At 31.9% G+C, this 24382-nt stretch overlaps 2 protein-coding genes across 2 annotated transcripts in view; both read left to right on the forward strand.

Moving 5' to 3' along the window:
- Positions 1-226: 226 nt before the first annotated feature.
- LOC131851526 (uncharacterized) lies at positions 227-17457 on the forward strand. Its single transcript, XM_059202034.1, is given in 20 exon segments — positions 227-426; positions 945-1108; positions 2294-2431; positions 3047-3249; positions 4022-4172; positions 4344-4436; positions 4881-5108; positions 5458-5558; positions 6823-6991; positions 7878-8041; positions 12261-12481; positions 12830-12993; positions 13458-13595; positions 13683-13885; positions 14762-14897; positions 15265-15360; positions 15787-16008; positions 16470-16570; positions 16700-16868; positions 17111-17457. Coding segments are annotated over 20 exon segments (3228 nt in total). The 3' UTR covers positions 17278-17457.
- A 1190-nt stretch (positions 17458-18647) lies between these two features.
- LOC131851527 (uncharacterized) overlaps positions 18648-24382 on the forward strand; it is a 28333-nt gene continuing 22598 nt past the window's right edge. The window contains exons 1-2 of the mRNA XM_059202035.1: positions 18648-18691; positions 23916-24118. Of these exons, the coding sequence (XP_059058018.1) occupies positions 23916-24118 (203 nt within the window). The 5' untranslated portion in view covers positions 18648-18691. The remainder of the gene's footprint in view (positions 18692-23915; positions 24119-24382) is intronic.

The raw sequence follows: 24382 nt of genomic DNA on the forward strand, positions 1-24382 counted from the left end.
GCACCAGTGGAGGATGACAGAATGAATATGAGGTCAGGTCAGGTAGCACATCGTGACAAATTCACCAAAAATGTATCAGGATAGTTTCCAGGGGGAACTGAAGGTCAAACTGACAGCGTACATTGCTAGCAATGGGGTCTTCGATCCATATTATCTTCCCCCCTATAACATGCATTAAACTGCCTAATATAAATAAAAATAAATTTTATATTAATATTTTTAGGTCATGATTTACCTTGTCTGGTCTGTGGTGATTCTCACAGCCTTAGCGCTGTACTTTCGTCAGTTGTACTCCAAGTTCTCCAAGTTTGGGGTGAAACACTTCCAGCCTGTCCCATTCCTGGGCAACATGGGCAGTACTATATTGAGGCTCGATCACTTTTCAAATTTTATCAAAAGGAACTATGACAACTTTAAAGATGAGAGGTTTGTATATATATATCAATTTAAATTGATCGATGCTATACTGAACTTCGTATAAGCTTATTTATCAATTTATTCTACGTTTATTCTAATTATAGGCTTTTGACTCGGTTTAAATTTGAGTATTTTTAATTAATAAAGTTAATTACTAGTTTAATTAATAATTATTTCTGAGTCCCTTTAATGTAGTTAATCACCGCCCCTTATTAAAGTTAAGACTTGATTCTATATTAATAAGAGTCAGGAAGAGTTATTAGTGAAATCTATACATTTATACATATAATGGTCATGAGAACAATAAAGAAATTTTATTTCATATATATATAGTAATAAGTATATAGTATTAGGTACATATATGTCATCCAAAAATACAACATCTATTTGTTGTTATGCATATTTATGAGCAGAAATAAATAAATAAATATTGCGGGTGGTTTTGTGTAAATGAATAAAATGTACTATATATGTATCATCATCTACTAAATAGTATATTTCTGTTTATATATATATTCAATTTTTAGATTTGTGGGAATCTACGAGTTCCTGAAACCGAAAATAATAGTGAGGGACATTGAACTGATAAAGAAAATAACTATCAAGGATTTCGAATATTTTATAGATCACCAAAAGTTCGTGGATGAAACCGTGGACCCATTAATGGGAAGACACTTAATAGCACTCAAAGGTTACCAGATTTTTTTTTCAATTCTCGTTTATGATTTCTTCACTTCGTATTATTTTATATAATTGGCATGGAAATACAAGCTAACGGCCTAGAAGATAGTATGACGTATTTTTTTATTAAGGGTTTTGTTCACCTCCATGCGGTCTCTTCTAGAAGCCATCGTAAAAGTAACCATTCTTTATAAATTCGTCATAATGGTCTGACTTGACTTTGTGCTCATCCTATCACCATATTCACGATTACTGTAGTATGGTACCAGCACATATTTGAGCGCCATTCTATTTTTTTCTATTAAAGGGGTTTGGGCTATTGTCAGGCCCTTGGACCTGTACAACTGCGACCTACATAGATCAATCATGCTCGCCCTTTTTTCAAAGTTCGCTACGTAGAACCGTCAGGGACAAGAATTGAAGGATATTCTTAGGAGCGATGGTTTTCATCTTCTCAGGGTGTAGTGTAAACTTTCCAAACGAGATATTTCGCTTATGCACGAGTGGGCTACAACCACATAGGATATGTAGTGGCGTTTCCTCTTCTGCTTGGCAGATTCTGCAGATTGTTGTTAAGCTGAGGCCTAATTTTGCCACGTGTTTCAGTCAATTTGCAGTGCCCTAGTCATGATGCATATATTGTCTTTACTCAATAGCAATAGTCTATTTGAGTATTGATTACCTATCGGATGTTACAAATGAACAGCACTATGGATATCACGTTATCACGTGATGCCTGTGATACTAATCATGCCTTGCCGTTCTTACTCTGACGTGTTTCACTTAGCCTTATCATATAACTTACAAAGCAGGCCTATTACTCATTAAAATATTACTTAAATGTTAACTGACAATAGTTCAAGCACGAGATTTTCATGTAATGTTAGACATAGACACCTTACATAAATATACAATTTAAAAGAAACTGACTTTTAAAAAACAACAGTTCAGTTTCTTGCCAGTTCTTCTCAATTAAATCTGTATACTGAATGGACGGTGGGGAAAAAATATTAATATAAAAAACTTGACGTTCATTCATTCATTGAGTGGCAAAATATTCTACATGAATAATTTTTGATTTGATTTGATTTGATTTAAAGCTGCTTGGCGATTGAAATAGGTAGAAAGAGGATCCAAGCAGAGGACGGTTTACAAAGTCTACCTTGTTAAAAATGACTACTTCTGATGTTTACAGGCCAAGAATGGAAGGACATGCGATCAACTTTGAGTCCAGCGTTCACCAGCTCCAAGATACGGTTGATGGTGCCATTTATGGTAGAAGTTGGTAATCAGATGATAGAAGCTCTTAAGATGAAGATTAAGGATTCAGGACGTATGTATCACTTATTACAGTACAGGTAACCTAGATTGAAAAGTCATTGATTCTTTAAAATTTGCTAAAGTTTACTAGAGTAAACTTAAATTTTATAAGTAGGTGCTATTTGATATTTTTATATTATTTAAAATATATAAGAATTATTTGAAATATATTAAGCACTCAAACACTAGATCGATTTTAAAAATACATCCACCCGTAAATATCTACATTACTTCCGACAAATGTAGACCATGCAATGTACATATTAGTTCTATGCTAATCATATGTATAGCAGACATCTAACATTATTCATCAGGTAAGAATTCAGATCAGTTAGAATTGGGCGGTAAAGATAGTGATGAAAAAATGACGACTGACGAAATTATGAAGAGGCTGAAAGGTCCTATAATATAACCCAGGAAGATATTATTTTCTAAATACGGACGTATTATATGTACATAGAAAAAATCCGGAACAAAACAAACAATCATACAAAATATTTGCGTCGTGCGAGGAATGGAACCCGCGACCGTCGGAAGTAAAGCGTAGTGCTAAATTGCTATATATCCGAGACCATAAGTGATTTTAGGTTTGCCTGTGTCTTTGTTATCGCTACTTTTTTCTATTTAGTTGGTCATGTCGACGTCGAGGCTAAAGATTTGACGACCCGATATGCCAATGACGTCATCGCTTCATGTGCTTTCGGACTTAAAGTGGACTCGCACATGGAGGAAAAGAATGATTTCTATAAGAACGGAAAAGAAGCGGCTAATGTTGATTTTTTAAAAATAATGAAGCTATTCTTCTTCACTTCCTTTCCAAAGCTTGTTTCGGTAATTGATTTGTTTTTTGTTAAAAAAGTTTTTAAGATTATTTTAGTCTAGATAGAGGAAATCTATTAATGGAATGAAAATTTGGATTAAATTTCCGTTTTAGAAAATAATATATCTAATGCATATTTATTTTTACACGGATGTCTAATCTAGAGTCGTCTCTCTTAAATCTGCCAACAAGCAGCTTGCTTTGTAAGTTGTATTCCGGTTTCAAGTGTGATTACAGGCAGTGAAATTACGGGCATTAGGCATAACAAATGAAGACAAACATAGAAATTAAAATGATATATTAAAAAATGTATTATAAATAAATGTAGATGGGTTATAAGGGCAGAGACAGAAAAGATATAAATGAACTGTGTGAATGAAGAAGAAGAGATGGATGAACTGCATGTATATAACTGCGACAGGTATGAATAGAAGGGAAAAAGATATTAGGCCGACTCCAAATGAATGGAAGAAGCAGATGATGGAAGCATAACAAGATAGTCTACAGGAAATATACGAACGCATTAGGGGTAATACAGACATACAAGATATAATATCCGTGATGCTATAGAACATTACATTATCATACGACATTTTCTGCCATAGACATAGTTAACCATAGATAGTGTAGAGAATAATTGTTGGCGGTGCAAATATAATAATAGAATAAAAAGCCTCCTACTAAGTAACTTTCGTAATATCATGTGTTAAGGATGCTACAACAGAAGCAGTGTTGCTTCTAATATCTCCATTTGTCAATACAAAGGAAAGTTTTACTTTTCAGGCACTAAGAATAAAACATTTCAGTGATAATACTACAACTTTCTTCAAGAATTTGATACTTACTACTATGAGAACTCGTGAGAAGCAGAATATAGTTAGACCGGACATGATTCATCTACTTATGGAAGCCAAGAAAGGTAATTACATACATAGTGATGTACCTATCTCATAAAATATTATATAAGCTATGTTTATCCATTAAATATGTATTTTGAAAAAACACTCGAACGCAGTGTAGTAAGTAACTATTATTAGAATTTATGTGATCAATGAATTTACAAATAAATTTGAAATAGTTACTAATAAACTATTGTAATCAACAGGACAATTAAATTATGACAATAAAACTGCCAAAGATGCTGATGCTGGATTCGCTACAGTGGAAGAGTCATTTGTTGGACGTAATGACGTAAACAGAGGTAAATATAGTTTTACTATTAATTATCTGCAAATTTCAAATTATTCAGATACAGCTTGGGAAGTTTTCAATTTGAATTGTACATGTATTAATTAATTATCATTACACATAAAAATAACTAAACGTAAAATAAACAAGGCGATATTTGTTTTAGATGTTCAAATAAATTTATTCATATTATTGCGTGTCAAAAATTGTTTGTTTGAGCTATTTAGGATAGGTTAATAGATTTTAAAGAGCGGTAGTATAAAAAGAAACTAAATATTGAATCTAATTGTGTTAAGTTTATTTTAGCAAAGACTATTTCTATTAATCATATTAATTTGCTTTAATGATTAACTTTACCAAATACGTCAAATAAAGAAGCTGTAATATATAATTAATGATTAAGTAATAATGATTATTTTTCTTTTTATTATTTATTAAAATAATTGATTGTGTTAAACAGTTTGGTCAGACAATGACTTAATAGCCCAAGCTATTCTCTTCTTCATCGCCGGCTTCGAGACTGTATCCTCAGCGACGTCGTTTGCTCTTCATGAATTGGCTGTAAACGCTGATGTACAAGAGAAATTGGCACACGAGATAAAAGAGAATGAAATAAAGAACAATGGCAAATTTGATTACAACTCAATACAGGAGATGACGTACATGGATATGGTAGTTTCAGGTAAAGATAAACTTCACATAGGAATCACGAAAAATAGATTAACATAACATAAATTCATTTAAAAGTAATGTATGAATATAAATTTGAAAAAGAATTCGTTAAGATTGCATGCACTGTACATAATAGAAATAGCTATTTGTAATAGAGTTGAAAAAGAACATGTGATAAAGGTAAGTATTGAAGAAATTGATTAGCGCTAAGACTGCCTTTTGTATCAATACATGTTTATTTACTATTATAATTTTTTATTTGGTGCAATAAAGAATATCATTAAAATAAAATAAATATATAGGTTTGTTGTTAGTAAAGTAATAATAGATGTTACAGAAGGTTCGTATTTCTTTTTCAGAGGTTCTCCGATTGTGGCCTCCAGCTTATTTTCTTGATAGAATTTGCGTCAAAGACTATAGCTTAGGAAAGCCAAACTGTAAAGCAACAAAAGAATATACTGTAAGTATAAATTTTATTTTTATATATGTAAATGGAATGGAATTCGCCATCTACAGGGAATTCATGCCCACACACTGGAACCTAAGTGGTCTCAGATAGTGCGGTTTCAGAGTAGTTTCCTTCCGCGTACATTTAGATTTTGGAATAAACTACCTGCAGAGGTTTTCTCGAGAGATGGAAGCATGGGGTTTTTCAAGGAGGGTATATTAAGCATTCTTAAGGGTGATTCAGGTGTCCATAGACTACGGTAAACATTTATTCACAGATGGACCCTATCCTTATTTTCCAGTTCATTTTTTATATTATGATGGCATAATATAAAAAATGAACTATCAGAATGATATATTGGTAAGTGGGAAACAACGCCTACAAACATAAACAGCATTACGGACATATCGGTATCTTAGGGGTTGTCATTCGGCAGGATTAAGATATTATATCTCTCTATCAAATTATATAAATTAATTAAAAAAAGTCAGTTAGCTAAACAAACAAACTTTCGCATTTATTATATTAGAGGACACAATTATCAGTATAAATATGTTACAGATATTAATATAAATTAGATAGATTTGAGTTTGTGTTCTGGGAGAAACTCAGATCCGCCAAAAACTAAAATATCAACCTGATCATTTGAACGAATGGCGGTCCTCCACAGCGTTGTTTTCTAGAAACTTTTTGCCACGTACGACCACATTGTGGAATCACCTTTCAGCAATGGTATTTCCGAACAGATACGATATTGAAGCCTTCAGGGAAAGAGCTTATTCCTTCTTAAAAGGCCGGCGACTCATTTGCAATTCCACTGATATTACATGTTCTTATGGGCAGCAGTAATCATTTATCATCAGGTGACACACAAGTTCGTTTGTCCCCTGTGCTGTAATAGCGTATATTAGAGATTAAATTAGTCTCTAATCTACGACTAATCCAAAATCAAGGAAGAATTCTTGTACACGTTCATTTCGACAAACATGAACTCTTAGGAGATTCTTGTCTGTCGAAATGAACTTATCATCTGCTTCTTCCTTATCCCATTGGTGGTCGGCGTAATATGTTTTTCGCTTCCATTCATCCCTGTTCGCAGTCATCGCGTTATTTACTTCCTTTCTTACCATATCATCTTTCACACAGTCCATCCATCTCTTTTTCGGCCTTTCTCTGCCCTTGTAACCACCAACATTCATATGTATACCTTTCTTAAAATATTATCCTGAATGTCTGTTGAATTGAACTATATTATTAAAAATAAAATGGTTTCTAGATACGTAAAGGCGAAAATATCGCAATACCGGTATTTGCAATCCACCGTGACCCCGAACACTTCGCAGACCCCTTGAAATTTGATCCAGAACGCTTCTCCGAGGAAAACAAACATAAGATCCAGCCTTTCGCCTACATGCCTTTTGGAATTGGGCCCAGAAATTGTATTGGTAAGTAGAAATCTCGTCCTAATAAATGATATTGTGGTCATATTTTTTTGAGAAATCAGAATATCGGTAAATATTTCGATTTTTAATTCATCGACGTCTTGGAAGACTATAACTAGCGATAGTTTAATGCGATGATTTATCGGGAACTGGTTGACAACGTTAGCTGAAAACGTTTTTTGCCATATGAATTTAAATCGCGTTTTCAAAATGTGGGTTTATGGTAAAGAACTGAAAATTTGGAATTGTATAAAATAAATAATTTTGTGCAAATAATAAAAAAAAAATTTTGGGTGGATAACCCATATCACTTAGGGGTATTAAAATTTGATAGTAGCTGAATCTCAGACCTACTGAATATGCATATAAAATTTCATAAAAACCGGTCAAGCCAAGTCAAGTCAGTATGGTAACTAACATTGTAACACAATAATTTTATATGTAAGATGACAATGTGATATTAAATTAAAATAGACTTTATACATTTTTATTATTTAATACATTTTATTTTCTTGAACGAAATTATTTTTTATAACAGTTTTTTTTATTATAATGAATATAACATGAAATAATACTTACTATACTAGTTTTTGAATATTTATATTACATTTTTTTCTAATCAAAATATAATATAATATTAAATCATTAAATACGATTTATTATGTAACTAACTACTCGCCTCGGCTTCGCACGGGTGTACATGTATAATATAAACCTTCCTCTTGAATCACTCTATCTATTAAAAAAACTGCTTCAAAATCCGTTGCGTAGTTTTAAAGGTTTAAGCATACATAGGGATGGACAGACAGCGATAGCGACTTTGTTTTATACTATATAATGATATAAACATAAATATGTAATATAAATTTTTACATTTTTTCATAATCAGGTTCAAGGTTCGCTCTATGCGAAATGAAAGTGATGCTGTACCAACTACTGCAACATATGGAGCTGACACCGTGTGAGAGGACATGTATACCGACCAAGCTCACCAATCACGCGCTAAGCCTACAAATCCAAGGTGGACACTGGATACGTTTGAAGATCAGATCATAAAAAAAACAGAAGACAATATTGTAATTGAATGAAATACAATTATTTATATACAAAAGCCTTATAAAGAGTGTTATTCCACTTATAATTTGATTAAAAAAAAAATTGTTCATTTGATTTTAAAGTGTTACGTATTTGTTTAAAAGTGCAACAGACAAGTTTCTTGCCCGTTCTCTTTATCAAGTGACTGCAGTCTAAATGAGTGGTAGATTAAAAAAAAGTGACTATTCAAAAGTACTTCAATTTATGTCCATTTTAATAAAGACTATATCTATTTTACGAGTATATAAAATAGCAAAATGACGAATACAATTATTATTGAACCCAAAAATATGTAGCTATGTATATTCAGTCATAAGAATCTCAGATGACTTATATATGATATGATATATAATATATAGCTTGAAATTTATTATATATGATATATATATAATGAATTTCATGCTAAACAGAACATCAGTTATGGGTTCTAGATAATTGATATACATACTTAGATATTTGTTTTGTAAATACATACATAATATACATAGAAAACAACCAGACCGATACAAACAGTCATAGTTATAAATATAAATATTTTCACCGTGGGAGGAATCGAATCCGCGACAAACATAAAGTAACACGGAATACTAACCGAGGTAGTCAAATTATCATTTCAAAATATCTTGGATTATTCATTTGTTATCTGTAAAGACTCAATCAGAAATGTAAAATTATACATATATTTTTTTGATCTACGAAATTTGAACATAGGACCATAGTAGAGACCTTTCGGAATCAAACCCGTGAGCTATTCAGAAACGTATGTGAAAACAATAACTAATAAAGCGAGGGTTTAACAACACTAACTAGTTCAAACCGTTAATATCCGGTTCAGAGTAGTTTTTGTAACGTTCAGCTAAACTTTTGTTCGTTAAACTTTACTATAGTAAGTTTAATTTTATAAAATCATTAGTGTCGGTAATAAACCATCCTTAAAGTTATCTAATATTTTAATACAAGAATTGATACAAAATAAAAAAAATAAGAACCATTGCGACTGAATCAGTAATAGAAAATGTGTATTTCGATGACCTCGGTGGTCTAGCGGTCAAGCACACCGCTTTACGACCGATGGTCGCGGGTTCGATTCCTCGCACGGCACAAACATTTGTATTCATGAGTATGATTGTTTGTATCGGTCTGGGTGATTTTTATATATAATATGTATGTATTTACAAAAAAAAAACTATGTATATGTATCAGTTATCTAGTACCCATAACACAAGCTCTAGCTAGCTTAACTTGGGTCTAGATGGCGCTGTGTGAATTGTCCTGAGATTATTATTATTATTATTATTTGTCATCAACAGTTATTCATTATTACTATATTTGTTCTATTTTAATTGCCTGAGGGTAGTACGCTTCTTTATCATATTTAATAACCATTTATGTAATTGAATTGTTAAATAAAAGTAAGTGTATTGATTTATTATAAAACTGGGAGCTACCTCCCACTTTTCTATTCTACCATGGCGATGAGATTATTAAGATTGCAGCAAGCGTTACGAACGGACGTGTGGAAAAGATTTTGTAAAATACTGTTGAAAATATAAGAAAGTGATTATTAACTGTAAGTATTGTTATAAATATATACATATAAATCCAATAGAATACCATCATCCATACCTATTGATATTATACAAGAAGTTTACACATAAAATGAAGATGTTATTGATACCAATAAATGTTAATTCAATTATTGATAGAAAATGATAAATAAATAAATTACCCCTGGACAATTAACGCAGCGCCATCTAGACCCATGGTAAGCAGAGCTTGTGTTATGGGTACTAGACAACTGATATAAATACTTAGTTATACATAATTTTTGTAAATACATACATAATGTACATAGAAAACACCACACCACAGACCACTACAAACGTTCATAATCATGAATATAAATGTTTGCACCGTGCGAGGGATCGAACCCGTCTATCGGAAAGCGCTACTGCTTGCTTAACCGCTACCCACACCATACACATATCACACTACCGCTAACCACAGAGGCTATATATGTATATATGTAATTGTGTCACACATACAGGAATGGTACAAGTAACAACAATGATAACAGAACAGAGAAATTATAGGGAAAGTTAATGAGATACTACATACAGTAACATCAAAACAATATCCTATTACGCATTGATAATGTTTTAGACATCCAAGAATCATGGCAGTTTATCACTTATATCTATTATCACTATGCTCAAATTTGACGGTCACTATGTTATTCTGCGTACGAGTATATTGGAGTATGATGTCTCAGTGTAGTTCATGCTTTAATGGACGTTACAAGTGTTACACATCGTTGCTGAACTTATATTTCTGTGTTGTTTCATGTAATGGATTGTTCAGTTATATAAATAACAGTGAGTTCATGTTTCTTTATTCATGTTACATTACACAATTATTACAAATATTACTTATTATATTTACACATTGTACATTATTTCTGAACACAAACACTAGTAAATTCACACCTAAACATGCATTTTGTTAGGCATAACATTATAATTCTTCATAAAACTTTGTTAATTTAGAAGTGGTAAAGACTGTTTTAAGAAGTGTGTCCACGCAACAAAACTTGCCTATTGTGATCCCCGTGTGAGGACACGGGCTAATAATACCCGACAGGCTAGCGGAATTAAAAATTACAATGTAGTTATTCTTATGTCTCTACTCAGAGACCTTGCGTCTCCACTCACTCAAGCTCGACAGCAATACTTTAACCGAAATTTTGCCGTAACGTAACGAAATTCGGAAACCTACCTAATTGTGATCCCTTTGTAAGAACACGGGTTAATATAACAGGTTAAGGCCCGACAGGCTAGCGGACAACAAAATAAAATAAATCCATTAAGTTATATCAAGGATGGTTAATGCTTACAGGCGAGAAATATGAATATTTTTTGCAATCAGAATTCAAAGCTGTCGATAAAATATTGTGCAATGAAATTAAATGAGGTTCTAGAACAAATCTTCATAGTTCATCTAAATGACGACTATTGGTATAGGATACATTTTTTGATAATGTAATGTTGATCACTCTGGATAATTATTAACTCAAATATATTTATTTTGCTTTCTTTTGACATAAAATTAAATTTATTGCAACAGATACAGAAAAATATCAAGTAATAGAAAAAAATACAATAACTGGTACAAAAGGCGGTCTTACCGCTAAGCAATCTCTTATAGAAAATGTTTAGGTAGAAGGTGAAGATATGAGAAAGAGAGTAGGTGATGCACATAACAACATACTCAATATACATACGTAAATATGTACATACTTACATAAACTTAATAATACACATAACCATAGATAGTTTCAAGCAAATGAAGGATTAGGAGAAAAGAGAAAGGAAATGGATTATATTGATACTTTAAAGTTTTATATCACATATATATTAAAATATGTACACAATCCGTACAACTTAGGACAATAGAATTTAGTACACAGTCTGTCTATTCATCTAAACCCTCCATCTATACACTATACACTTCGACCGCCTGCCCAATAAAATTATCGGGTCACGCTCTTGACCCTCTTTATTGAGTTGATCTTTAGATTTTAGTGAGCTTAATACTAAAAAGTCGAGCCGGCTCACCCAACTGGGTTCCTCACGTGCCAATTATAATAGAATAATATTAATCAGCTCTCCCAGCCCCCCAGAAACAAGTTTGATCTAATTTTTTTTTTAAACTATAATGGTGGCAAACAATCTTATGGCCCATCTGATGATAAACGATGACTGTAATGCGTCCATTGTGGAGATTGCTGAATGAAATTCCAATGATGAAAAGCATGTATAAATTAATTAATTAATCATTAATTAATTAATTAATAATAACCCCAATCTTTCACACAGAACAGTTTAGTCCTAAACAAAGCAGAGCTAATTTTATAGCTACTAAATAACTGATTGAAGCACTTAAATGTATATATATACACTTTTGGCATGAACTTGGTCATATTGACTTAGGATCCTCATTCTATTAGAACTTACTGTTTTGGACAGATCAAGGACTTTTAATAGATTATATCCCCCGCTTTTACTGCGTATACAATCACTACAGACGCAGTTTTTTTGTTAAAAAAGCACATTTAACTTATAAAATTATAATGATAATTTTTTTTAATTTTTAATTTATATTCTATAAATTTCTAATTTATATTTTTTTGTTTTAGATGTTGTTGTACCTCGTATGGTTTGTGGTGGTTGTAGCAGCCTTGGCGCTATATTATAGACAAGTGTACTCCAGGTTCTCCAAGTATGGGGTGAAGCACTTCAGCCCATTCCCGGTTGTGGGTAATATGGCTAGAGTAATACTGCGCAGTCAACACTTTGCTGATGACATGCAAAAAAGCTACAACCATTTTTCAGAAGAAAGGTGAGATTTTCCATTGATTATTGCTTCTATTTATTGCTGTTACCTATTAAACTGTATGTAACTTAATGTAATTGAGAACCACAACCTTTCTTGACGTTGATAAAAGAATATTGAACAAAATGGAACATAAACTTAAGAAACATTATGAATAATAATACTTATTAATACGATTATTCTCTGAAATATTTTGATGACACAAGATTTTATAACAAAGTAATTAATATAATAAATAACTTTAATCACCAATATCATGAAGATATTATAATATTCAATTGTTGTCTACAGTGTATATATAAATGGTAAATAAAGTATAAAAATGAATGAGACAAAATAACAAATGTTTTACAGGTTTGTTGGAAGATACGAGTTTGTGAAGCCTGTATTAATAGTGAAGGATCTTGAATTGGTGAAGAAGATAGCTATTAAGGACTTCGAATATTTTCTGGATCACAGAACATTCGTGGATGAAAGTGTGGATCCAATATTTGGAAGAAGCTTGCTTTCATTGCAAGGTTAATTTCTAAAAAAAGAGAATATTTTCTCATATAATTATTTTGCCAAACAAATTGACGGCCTACCTGATGGTAAGCAGTAACCGTCGCCTGCATACATGAAGAGCAATACTGACAACACCTTATCAATCATCATTTTATTATAGCTTTAAATCAGCCTGTTGTTATAAAGCTTTAACATTTTAATTATTGTGACTTACGATACAAATTTCTACAATTTCTGTTTACGCAAAATCTTAAAACTGTAAATATTAAACATTTGCTTGATACGATACCTAAAGTTTAAGTTTCTTGTCCAATCTTCGTGGTGAATCTAAATTGCGAATATGATTTTTTTTATTAGTCATAAAGAACATTACTTTCATTTCTTCTCTACTTTCTCCTTTCCTTATGAGACCAATATTATATTCATATTCTTATATAAAAATTCCATACGTGACCTTTAAAGAAATAATCTTTTTAAGGTCAAGAATGGAAGGATATGCGGGCAACGTTGAGTCCAGCATTCACCAGTTCGAAGATACGACTGATGTTGCCATTTATGGTCGAAGTTGGACATCAAATGACTCAAGCTCTTAAAACTAAAATCACTGATTCGGGAGGTTGGTATGGTTATTATTACTTAATAAACATTCTTTGTCTATTTAAAGTATTACACAACAATTTACATATCTTTGTTATCTGCTTAGTAAACTACGTTGACATTGAGGCTAAAGATTTGACGACCCGATATGCCAATGACGTCATCGCCTCTTGTGCCTTCGGACTCAAAGTAGACTCGCACATGGACGAACAAAACGAATTCTATCAGAAGGGGAAGACAGCTTCTGCATTCCGTTTTATTGAAGTTCTTAAGTTCTTCTTTTTTATTTCTTTTCCGAAGTTAATGGCGGTACGTGGTATGTATATTATTATGTAATTTTAAGAACAGAGAAGCAAATGAAGTACCAAGTTAATAAATAAATAAAAATTACATAAGTATACTAACATTTAATATATACATAATGTACAATCTCCTATAAAAAAGAGTAGAAGCAGAGTTCCCTGTTAGTTCTTTACTGTGTTGTCTACCACTCAGTGCAAATAAATGAACTAAAATGAATTTAAACTATAATACGAGTACATTCCGAACTGATGGTAGATTTGACCTAACAGTAGTGTCTGTAGTACATCATGAATCAAGATATATTGATTTTATTTGATCTGAGAAGGATAATGCTTCTTTTATAATATCGACAATTTGATGTACCTGAGTAAAATAAATAAATTGTATTGGTTAATACCTCGACGTACCTTGACGACCTCGGCGGTCTAGCACATTGCTTTACGACCGATGGTCGCGGGTTCGATTCCTCGCACGGCACAAACATTTGTAATCATGAGTATGATTGATTATATCGGTCTGGGTGTTTTATATGTATAATATGTATTTATTTACAAAAAAAAATATCTATGTATATTTATCTTACACCCATAACACAAGTTTTAGCTAGCTTAACTTGGGTCTAGATGGTGCTGTGTGAATTGTCATGAGATTATTATTATTATATATATGTAATGAATTAAGATACTAAATTCTTGTTTCCATAAATAAAATAAATCTTTCCTCGATCAATTTACAATTCATCACAGTCATAAGAGGTTGATAAGTTATATTTATTGGAATAAGTCTACCAAGAATTCATATTTGTGCTCTAATTAATTTTTACTACACAATTACAAACAAATTATTATGAGTCTCGTAAGAATTCGTAGCTTTTACTTGCAGAAACTAAATATAACGGTGTTCAGCAAAGATACGACAAACTTCTTTAAAAATCTGGTGCTCGGTACAATGAGCAATTGAGAGGAGAATAACATCATCAGACCTGATATGATACATCTACTAATGGAAGCACAGAAAGGTATGAATAAAAAATATAAATGCAGTAAATAACTCCGTGTATAGGACAAAGTAAAACTCTCTGAAAAAAGTTATAGGGAAATTACAGACAGCTTGAGACCTTGGTGATCAGGAATGATACTATACGAGAGGTCTGTATAATGTATTTTGTAATATTTGCCTAGATATACTATATAGGCCATGGTTATCATTTTCCATACAATATGTTGTCATTCCATGATAAAGTTTTTTTGATAACCACTAGTTATATCATAGCATTACATTAAATTTACAGTTACTCAACATTAAAATTATTATCTGTGTAATTAGCAGATATAATAACATTAAAGAAACTAATTGTAATATTAATAATTATGTCTATTTTATAGGAAAATTAACATATGATGATAAGACGATAAAAGATACTAATGCTGGCTATGCTACCGTAGAAGAGTCTTCTATTGGAAGAGAAGTTATAAATAGAGGTAAAAATAATTATAAACTAATAAAGTTTTTGTGTGAGATCCTAGTAATTCTAAAAAAGGAAGATGTGTGATTACATGTGTAAATATTGTGATTGGGTACTAAAAAGCTGTTATATTAATTAAATCAATGGAATGGAGACAACATTTTGACTGAAGAAAACTAATAATATTGTGCGATTAAAAAATCGGTTCGCTGAAACTAATGAAAGAAAATATAATAAAATTTTTTCAACTTTAAGAGGACATAGATTGCCAGTAAAAAAGCAATTCAACTTTTATAGCACTAATACATAGTATAATAATGTTAATCGTGCCTCAGTACCATACCATAAATGGTGTTTGGTATTAACTGTATCGCTAATGAATACCTACTTAGTTTAGAGAAATTATGTAATGATGTAAATTATTATATTTTATTTTCCAAAGTATGGTCAAACACCGATTTAGTTGCTCAAGCTGTTCTGTTCTTCATTGCCGGATTTGAGACTGTATCTGCAGCGATGTCGTTCGCTTTACACGAGCTGGCTCTTCATCCTGAAGTACAAGAGAAACTAGCACAAGAGATAAAAGAGAATGATATCAAAAACGGTGGAAAATTCGACTACAAATCAATTCAGGATATGACGTACATGGATATGGTGGTTTCAGGTAGTGATGTTTTCTTCAATCTCATTATTCATACTAATATTGTATATGTGAAAGTGTATCATTGTCTGTCAGTATCTGTGTACCTTTTGTCATATGGCTGACCGAATATTATTGAAATTTCACAGGAAGGTAATATAAGCACGGATAAGGACTATCTTGTATCAAAAAAATCATGCAGGAGGGGTGAAATAGCGAATGAAAGGTGCCGACGAATTCGCGTAAAATAGTTACTTAATAAAGAGTCAAAAAATTCTATTTATTTGCTAAAAATTTTACTGATTGTAGATAAATAAATATTTTTTAAATTTCTTACTTTTTCTTTGTGTTATAAAGCTATATTAGGCATAGAGGTGCGCGTCTTCTCATTTGACTGTTTACATATTCCACAAGATTATCAATTTTATATGAGTCAGTTTTATTCTTTTTAACTATATTTTTTTACTAACTATATGTTTTTTCAGAGGTGCTGAGATTATGGCCACCTGCAATTGGTCTTGACAGGATATGCACCAAAGATTACAATTTAGGCAAACCCAATAGTAAAGCCACCGAAGACTATATTGTAAGTATATGTTGTGTACTTATATACAAATATGTATTATGTTTATTATATGAAGTTATATATTTGTGCTGTAAACCATTATTACAATGACAAATCGATCAATCTCTTTCATTTTTAATTCTCTTTCAGATACGTAAAGGCGAAGGTATGTTGATTCCAGCGTTTTCCTTCCACCGAGATCCCGAATTATTCCCTGATCCCTTGAAGTTTGATCCAGAAAGATTCTCCGAGGAAAACAAGCACAAAATTCAACCACTGTCATATATGCCATTTGGATTGGGTCCTAGAAATTGTATTGGTGAGAATCTACAATTTTTATTAATCTTGATGCGTATATTTGAAGATAGGTCAATAGTGCCTGTTGCTGACGTACTTACTGGCCATATAGTTTTATATCTCATATTTAAATTGTATTTTTTACTATTAAGAATTATATTTTTGTATAGAGAACCTTAGTATCTAATAAAGATTGTAACAGACAACAACAGTGCCTATAATATGAATATAGTAAATATGTAAAAATATGTTCTGTATCACCAGGTTCAAGATTCGCTCTGTGCGAGGTGAAAGTGATGCTGTACCAGTTGCTGCAACACATGGAGATATCGCCGTGTGAGAAGACATGTCTATCGTCCGAGCTCGCCACAGATACATTCAACTTGCGAATCAAAGGCGGACACTGGATGCGATTGAAAATCAGATCTTAGAAATAAGCACGGTACTGTATTATAATGACATTCATTTATATTTTAAGAACTACGCTCTTGTCGAGAAAGCTCTAGCTACTTTCCACAATCTTCCATTATATTCTTTAAATGTTGATACGATACGACTCCAATTTTGACTTTATTTAGCTTAATATAGCTGTGCCTTGGTCTTCGCCTAAAAATTACCCTATATCCTTATATTTTTCCATCATTATTTTTTTTTTAATTCATCGTGCCATACAAGTCTATTACGATTAATAAATGTTGTATTTTTACTATAAACTATTTTATTTCACATATTTTCAAGATAGTATAAGATTTTGTTACACAAAAGAAAATTTAAACAGTTAAGTACTACTAAAATAGTATTTTTTTAGACACATTTATGATATTCTAGGCTCTATTAAGCTTGAGTTACGAATCAACAGAAAGTTAATTACTACAAGACTGAAATCTGAATTTAGAAACATATGTTTATTTTATAACGTCTAAATAATATTAAGCAAAGTCGTTGTTTCTTTTGTCCTAGAAGTGGGACTTTAGGGAGGCGGGTTTAAGCCGTGGTTGTATCAAAATGCTAAATCCCATTATCCCAGCAATGCCACATCTATGAATACTGTGTGGCTTTCTATTGAGTAAGAATAGCACACTCGGTGCAATTTGTTCACCGACAGTAGTGAGAGTTACCTAAAAAGACTGCCATAAATAATAATAATATCTCAGGACAATTCACAATATCTAGTCCCAAGCTAAATATAGCTTGTGTTATGAGTACTAGGCAAGTGATATTTTTTATATATTTTTTGTTAATACATAATATTAGAAATCCAGACGAATACAAACAATCAAACTTATGAATACAAATATTTGCACGGTGCGAGGAATCTAACTCGCGACCATCGGAAAGCAAGGTGTGAAATCCAACGTAGAGTAGATTCATCATTTTTTACAGACTTCCGAGGCTGTAAAAAATAATTGGACCTACTCTATGTTGGTAGTATTATTAGTTATTCTTCTCATCTCGAAATCATTCCGACTGACGGTAGATTTAAAATCATAAAGATATTTTGAATTTGAATATATTGTTTTATAACTATAACATGAAATGAAGTTTAGTTTTCGAGATATAATTAGGCAGACAGACAATGGGATTTCAGAGCCCTCAACAGTTATCATAATTACCTTTTATCACTGAATACATATGTAGATACCAGAATAACAACCACTATGTAATTGACAATTGCGCATTTCGGCGCGCAGTACAGTTGTTGCTTTTAGCGACACTGCCAGTGCTGTAGTTTATTACAGAACTTTTTTAAATATTCGTTCGTTTATGAAATTGATTTATTACATAATTCTTTAAATATATATCGTTCGTTTATGAAATTGTTATTGTTAAGTGAAATAATTAATAGTAAGTTATTATTTTCTTAGTAATTAATTAAGTTTCTTAATTAAATTTAAAGGGCCTTTATTGATTTCTATTAGACTTTAAAAGAAGTTAATCAATATTAGTAACACTTTTTGGCATTTCTGTAATATTTTTTCCAATTAATTATGTTTCATATTAAATTATATATTAATACTCATTATTGAGTTCTAATCGACTTTAAAAGAAGTTTTATTGGAAATTATTTATTAATATTTTTTTTTAGAATTCTCTTTATACTGCCCAGTTCCAATTTAGTCGGTAGGAACTAGTAAGAAACTCAAGTACAATTTTTTTTCCGATAGCAGTGTTTTGATTTGGTAATAATAATCTTTAATTGGAGATTTTTGGGGGAGGCCTTATTCGGCAATGGACGTCTCCCGGCTTGAAATGATGACGATTATGAATCTTTATTTATTATCAATCATATCATATCAAACAAGAATCCTTACAATATCTTACTAATATTATAAACACGAAAGTTTGTGAGTATATATGGAGGTATTTTACTCCTTCCCGCAAAAACTACTGAACGGATTTTAATGAAACTTTATAATAATTTAGATAGATAGATAGATAAAATAAAATTACATATTTCATTATTTAAGTACCCCCGTAATAATTTGAGTCGAAAAACAATGTTATACAATAATATAGTTTAATATTATTATTATTTAATTTAAGTATACTAGTAGTCGACCTAATGGTTGAAATTCGACTATATTTTTTTAAATTATAAGTTTGAACATTATTAAGGTTCTATTGTTAAAGACTATATGTATTTCTATGCCTGTGTATCAAATATATATTTATTTATTTATTTACTTATTCGTTTGCACACAAAAGTATATATGTACATTGCAGATTTAATGCCTGATGGCATTCTCTACCAGTCGACCGTCGCGTTGATCAGAGACAATAAAGCGCACTTTTATAATTAATTGAAAGAAAAAAAAACAAAAATTATGACAAATATATAAAAATATTAATATATTAATATAAAATAGACATAAGTTTATGGATTACATATAAATAAAATATAAATTTAAACTACATATAATAAATATTCATATAATCTCATGGAGTTTATATAATCTCATACCACGATAGTAGTTTGGTTGAATACTATTAAAGAAATTTGGAATAATGGTAGTGTATTTAATTTTTTTTTTGTTGAATTAATGTCTTTTTTGTGCATAATTAAACTAAAAATATTAACATTCTGCACTTTTTCTCTATGTAAACTATAAGTCCTCCAGTCTGCGCAATTTTTGGATGCAAATTTTTGCTTCACATAGAATCACATAGAATTTATTATTCTGTATTGCACCGTAATAAAAATATATTAGTATAATGGTGATGGTATTTCGTGCCACTAATGTAATTTCTAAATTTTTTTTTCATACAAAAACATATCTTTAATAAAGGGAATAGTCGTCTTTGATTTTATATTATTGAAATTAGAATTTAATTACGCACCTATGTAGGTACCTTTTTGTTTGCATTGTGCGCTTCTAACCGGTTTGTCAACAATAACAACGTATAAATAATAGTTAGAGCTAATCGTAGCGACGTTCAAGGGCAACTAACCGACTTTAAAAGTGGAGGAGGTTTCATGTGGAGTGTCTCTTTATTTGTTTCGATTAGGTATTTAATTATAGGATGGTTGTGTAGGCGTAAACCTGTCAGCTATGTCAGTTAATAAACTGTTTTTTTATATATTAATGTTATGGCAAACAAGCTTATAGACCACCGAAGGGGTAATGGTAAATGGTTCCTGTATGTATGAACAGTGCATAAAAACATTTTTTTTCTGTAAATACATATGTAAAATATACAAGAAACAGCCAAACCAATTAGTGGATATGAAAGACAAAAAACCATATTTGTGGATACAACGGCGATTTCGGTGGTTTAGTGATCTAGCACACCGCGTTACATCCGATGGTTGCGGGTTCAATTTCTCGCACGATACAAAAATATAACACAATTTTTATTAATAAGATTGTTTGTATTGATCTTTGTATTTTCTATATATATTATGAAATCATTAACAAAACAAATTTTAAACATATCTTAGGTCTTAGTACCCATAACACAAGCCCTGATTAGCTTCGGACTGTATGGGGCTAGATGTATGTGTGTGGGAGGCTGTGTAAATTGTCCTGTATTATTATTATTTAACTTTATAATTAAATGTAAAGTCAAATAATATTCTATCTTGGTAATTCTAGCAATTATTTAAATGTAAATATTTAAAATTGAAACATGTTTTTATAAATATTTTGTTGACAACTTCAAACTTGGATTCTGTTTAAACATTGAATTTGCCGCTCATGATATAATATTGACCATTCGTGGTGCCACGATTTGTATGAAATTGATTGTACTTATTATTGAAATGACCGGATATGGTAGCCTGATTTCTTTGTCTATTTTAATGGCATATTATAAAATATAGGCTATTCATGTAAATAGGCTACGGTTACCACTTCCCGTGTGTCTGTTTGTTTGTCACTACTTGAAAAAAAAATTGAAAAAATTATTATATCTTTAAAAAACAATTCGGTTACAATAACATAGTGTTGGGATGACCTAGTAAGCATAGAAGTGCCTGTGTCAGGTACATTACTATATAATTATATTATATTAAAAACAATATATATACAATTATATTCTAGTAATGAAGCGGCTGACTATAATTACGATGGGATTCAAAATACAATTGATTGGGCAATGATAGTAGAAGTACACTTTGCGAAAACTTTTGACCCAATTAGTTAGTTAGTTATTTTTTTATGCAAATGGATAGGTGCATTTGCTTGCTCTAACAGTTGTCAGTATACGCTGACAGTAGAGTCACAAGGGGGGAAGGAGATTGTTAGTAATGTCAGGTTGACCTCCACGCGGTCCCCCCTGGAAACCATCATGATAAATTCCCGGTGAACTTATCACGATGGGCTAACTGACCTGACTTCATGTTCATCATATCATCCTCCACTGGTGCCCCGCCAGCGTATACCGTTAGCGCAGGCGGGTGCATCATTCCATTATCATCCACTAAAAGTAGAGTCAGTTAGCCTATTGTTACGAATTCACCAGGAATAAACCAGGATGGTTGCCAGACTACGTGGAAATCATCCTGATATAGTAAATTATGCCTCATGGTCTAGCGGTTTAGCACACCGCCTTACTTCCGATGGTCGCGGGTTCGATTACTCGCACGGCACAAACATTTGTATTGAGTATGATTGTTTGTATCGGTCTGGGTATTAAAATGTGCAATACATATTTACGAAAAAAAACATTTCTATGTATTTGTATCAGTTGTCTAGTACCCTTAACACAAGCTTTAGGTAGGTTAATTTGGGTCTAGATGCCGCTGTGTGAATTGTACTGAGATTATTCATATTTATTACTACCAATAAATCTAATAATTGCCGTTTTTCACTTTGCTTATTGTTCAATAATATTATGGGGTCGCGATCTTGACCAGCTAATTTGTTGAGTCTATCTCCAGAGTTGAGTCGGACAGACTCAACACCTACAATTGGTCCAACTAACCTAACTGGCCTCATCATATACCAATTTGTAAATACAATTTGCTAGAAATTGACCTAATCGATCAAGTGCGAAAATGATTTATGCGCGTATATTTTTAGGTGTCGTATCTTAGCAAATTGTTAAATATATTTGTTCATGATAATACACACCTCTTATATACAAATTACATTTATCTATACAGATATAAATGTATTTTGTAGTAGTATGTAGTCTTGTTCGTTCTTGTTGTGATGAGTCTACACTCACAACAAGAACAAACTAAACTTGTGTGTTTTGCTCTTTTGAATAAATCTTATTTTAAATAAAATCACAATAACAAATAAAAACATGCGAGAATCAACATAGCAACCACTACGCACTCATTCTTAGTGAAATCAGATAATATTGTCAGCGCTATGAATTTTAAATTTTATTCTAAAGACATTATTATCATTTACAGTGTCTTCAACTCAATAATCTTTTTTACAAAGAAAGTTTTTATACGACATATAAATATTTTTTCAGGCAGTTTTAAAACAGATTCTAGTAGTTAAGAAACCTAACGCAATTACTATAAAACGAATTACTAAGTTTAGTTAAATGACATTTAGGTGAAACAATCTAGATCATCAAGATTAAACTGCAATAATATTTATTTAATACACTTTTATCTTGTAAGTGGTGTATTGTAAAGGAGTGCTTATCATTCAGAATGTGTTTGGAAGCAATTTGAATACCGAATAACATGTATGTAGATATAGTATATATAATGTATATGAGAATGCAGTGATGTTTAAAATAATTTGTTCCGAAATGTGGTTAGAGCACTCTACAGAAGTTATGAAATCGCTACCTTAAATATATTATTAACTAGCTTTTGCACGCGGCTTGGCTCGCGTTAATTTATTCCCTTAGGGGTGGAATTTATCAACATCCTTTCTTAAGGGATGGCTACGTCGTAGTAGCTTTATGCAAGCAAAGACTCAGCCCGATCGGTTTAAAATTGACGAAGTTTCATATAAACTTTCATCCCCTATTTTATCCCCTTGGGGGTAGAATTTATCAAAATCCTTTCTTAGCCTACGTCTACATAACATCTACTTGCACGCCAAATTTCAGCCCGATCCGTCCAGTGGTTTGGGCTGTGCGTTGATAGATCACTATGTCAGTCACCTTTGAGTTATATAGTTATATATATTTAGATTAAGTATATATTAAATATACAAAGGTAAAGGAAATAGACATTACAAAAATATTTCTATTATTGAAGACCTCAACTACCTATTTCAGCCGTCAAACACGTTGCTTAGTTGAAGGGTAAGAAAAACATTGAAATTACACCCCTTCGATCGATTGCCCGTCTAAATTCAAACGGGGATCGAAATTACGACGGCCTGAGCCGTGGTTCAAACACTTAGTGGATCCCTCAGACTAGAGTACTATTCGTCAGGTGCAGGTTGGCCTTCAGCCGCTCCATAAGTCCTTCAGCTGGTTTGGAGTACCATTTGCACTCGCTCCGTATTGTACGGTGAATCTATAAAGACCAGCTATGGCTAACAGCATTAGAGTAGTCCGAAAAAATCTGGTATTCATTTATCTAGGGAAAGATTACCACTTATCATCAGCATGTTTGTCCTTTTAATGACAAAAAAATATTTCCTTCTAGATGTTGTTGTACCTCGTCTGGTTCGTGGTGGTCGTAGCAGCCTTGGCGCTGTATTATAGACAAGTGTACACTAGGTTCTCCAAGTATGGGGTGAAGCACTTCAGCCCAATCCCGGTTGTGGGTAATATGGGAAGGATTATATTGCGCGTTGAACATTTCACAGACGACGTCCAAAGGAACTACGATCAATTTCCGGAGGAACGGTGAGGATTTTTTTTCTTTTGTCAAACATCAAAAATGTTTGTAATGCGGCTGTAATTTTTAATGTTTGTTCTTTATAACTCCGTAATATAGTATACTAGCTGTTCCCGCGAATTCGTCTGCGTGGAATTTAACTTTATTTTACTAAAATAAAGGTAGCCTAAGTTACTCCTTATTACATCAGCTGCCAAAAAGTCTCGTCACAATCGGTCAGCCATTTCAGAGATTAGCCGAAACAAACAGATCAACAGACAGACAAAAATTAT

Source organism: Achroia grisella, unplaced genomic scaffold, assembly GCF_030625045.1.
Source record: "Achroia grisella isolate CSIRO2021 unplaced genomic scaffold, CSIRO_AGI_Agris_v1 utg784, whole genome shotgun sequence".
In the NCBI taxonomy this organism is placed as follows: Eukaryota; Metazoa; Arthropoda; class Insecta; order Lepidoptera; family Pyralidae; genus Achroia; species Achroia grisella.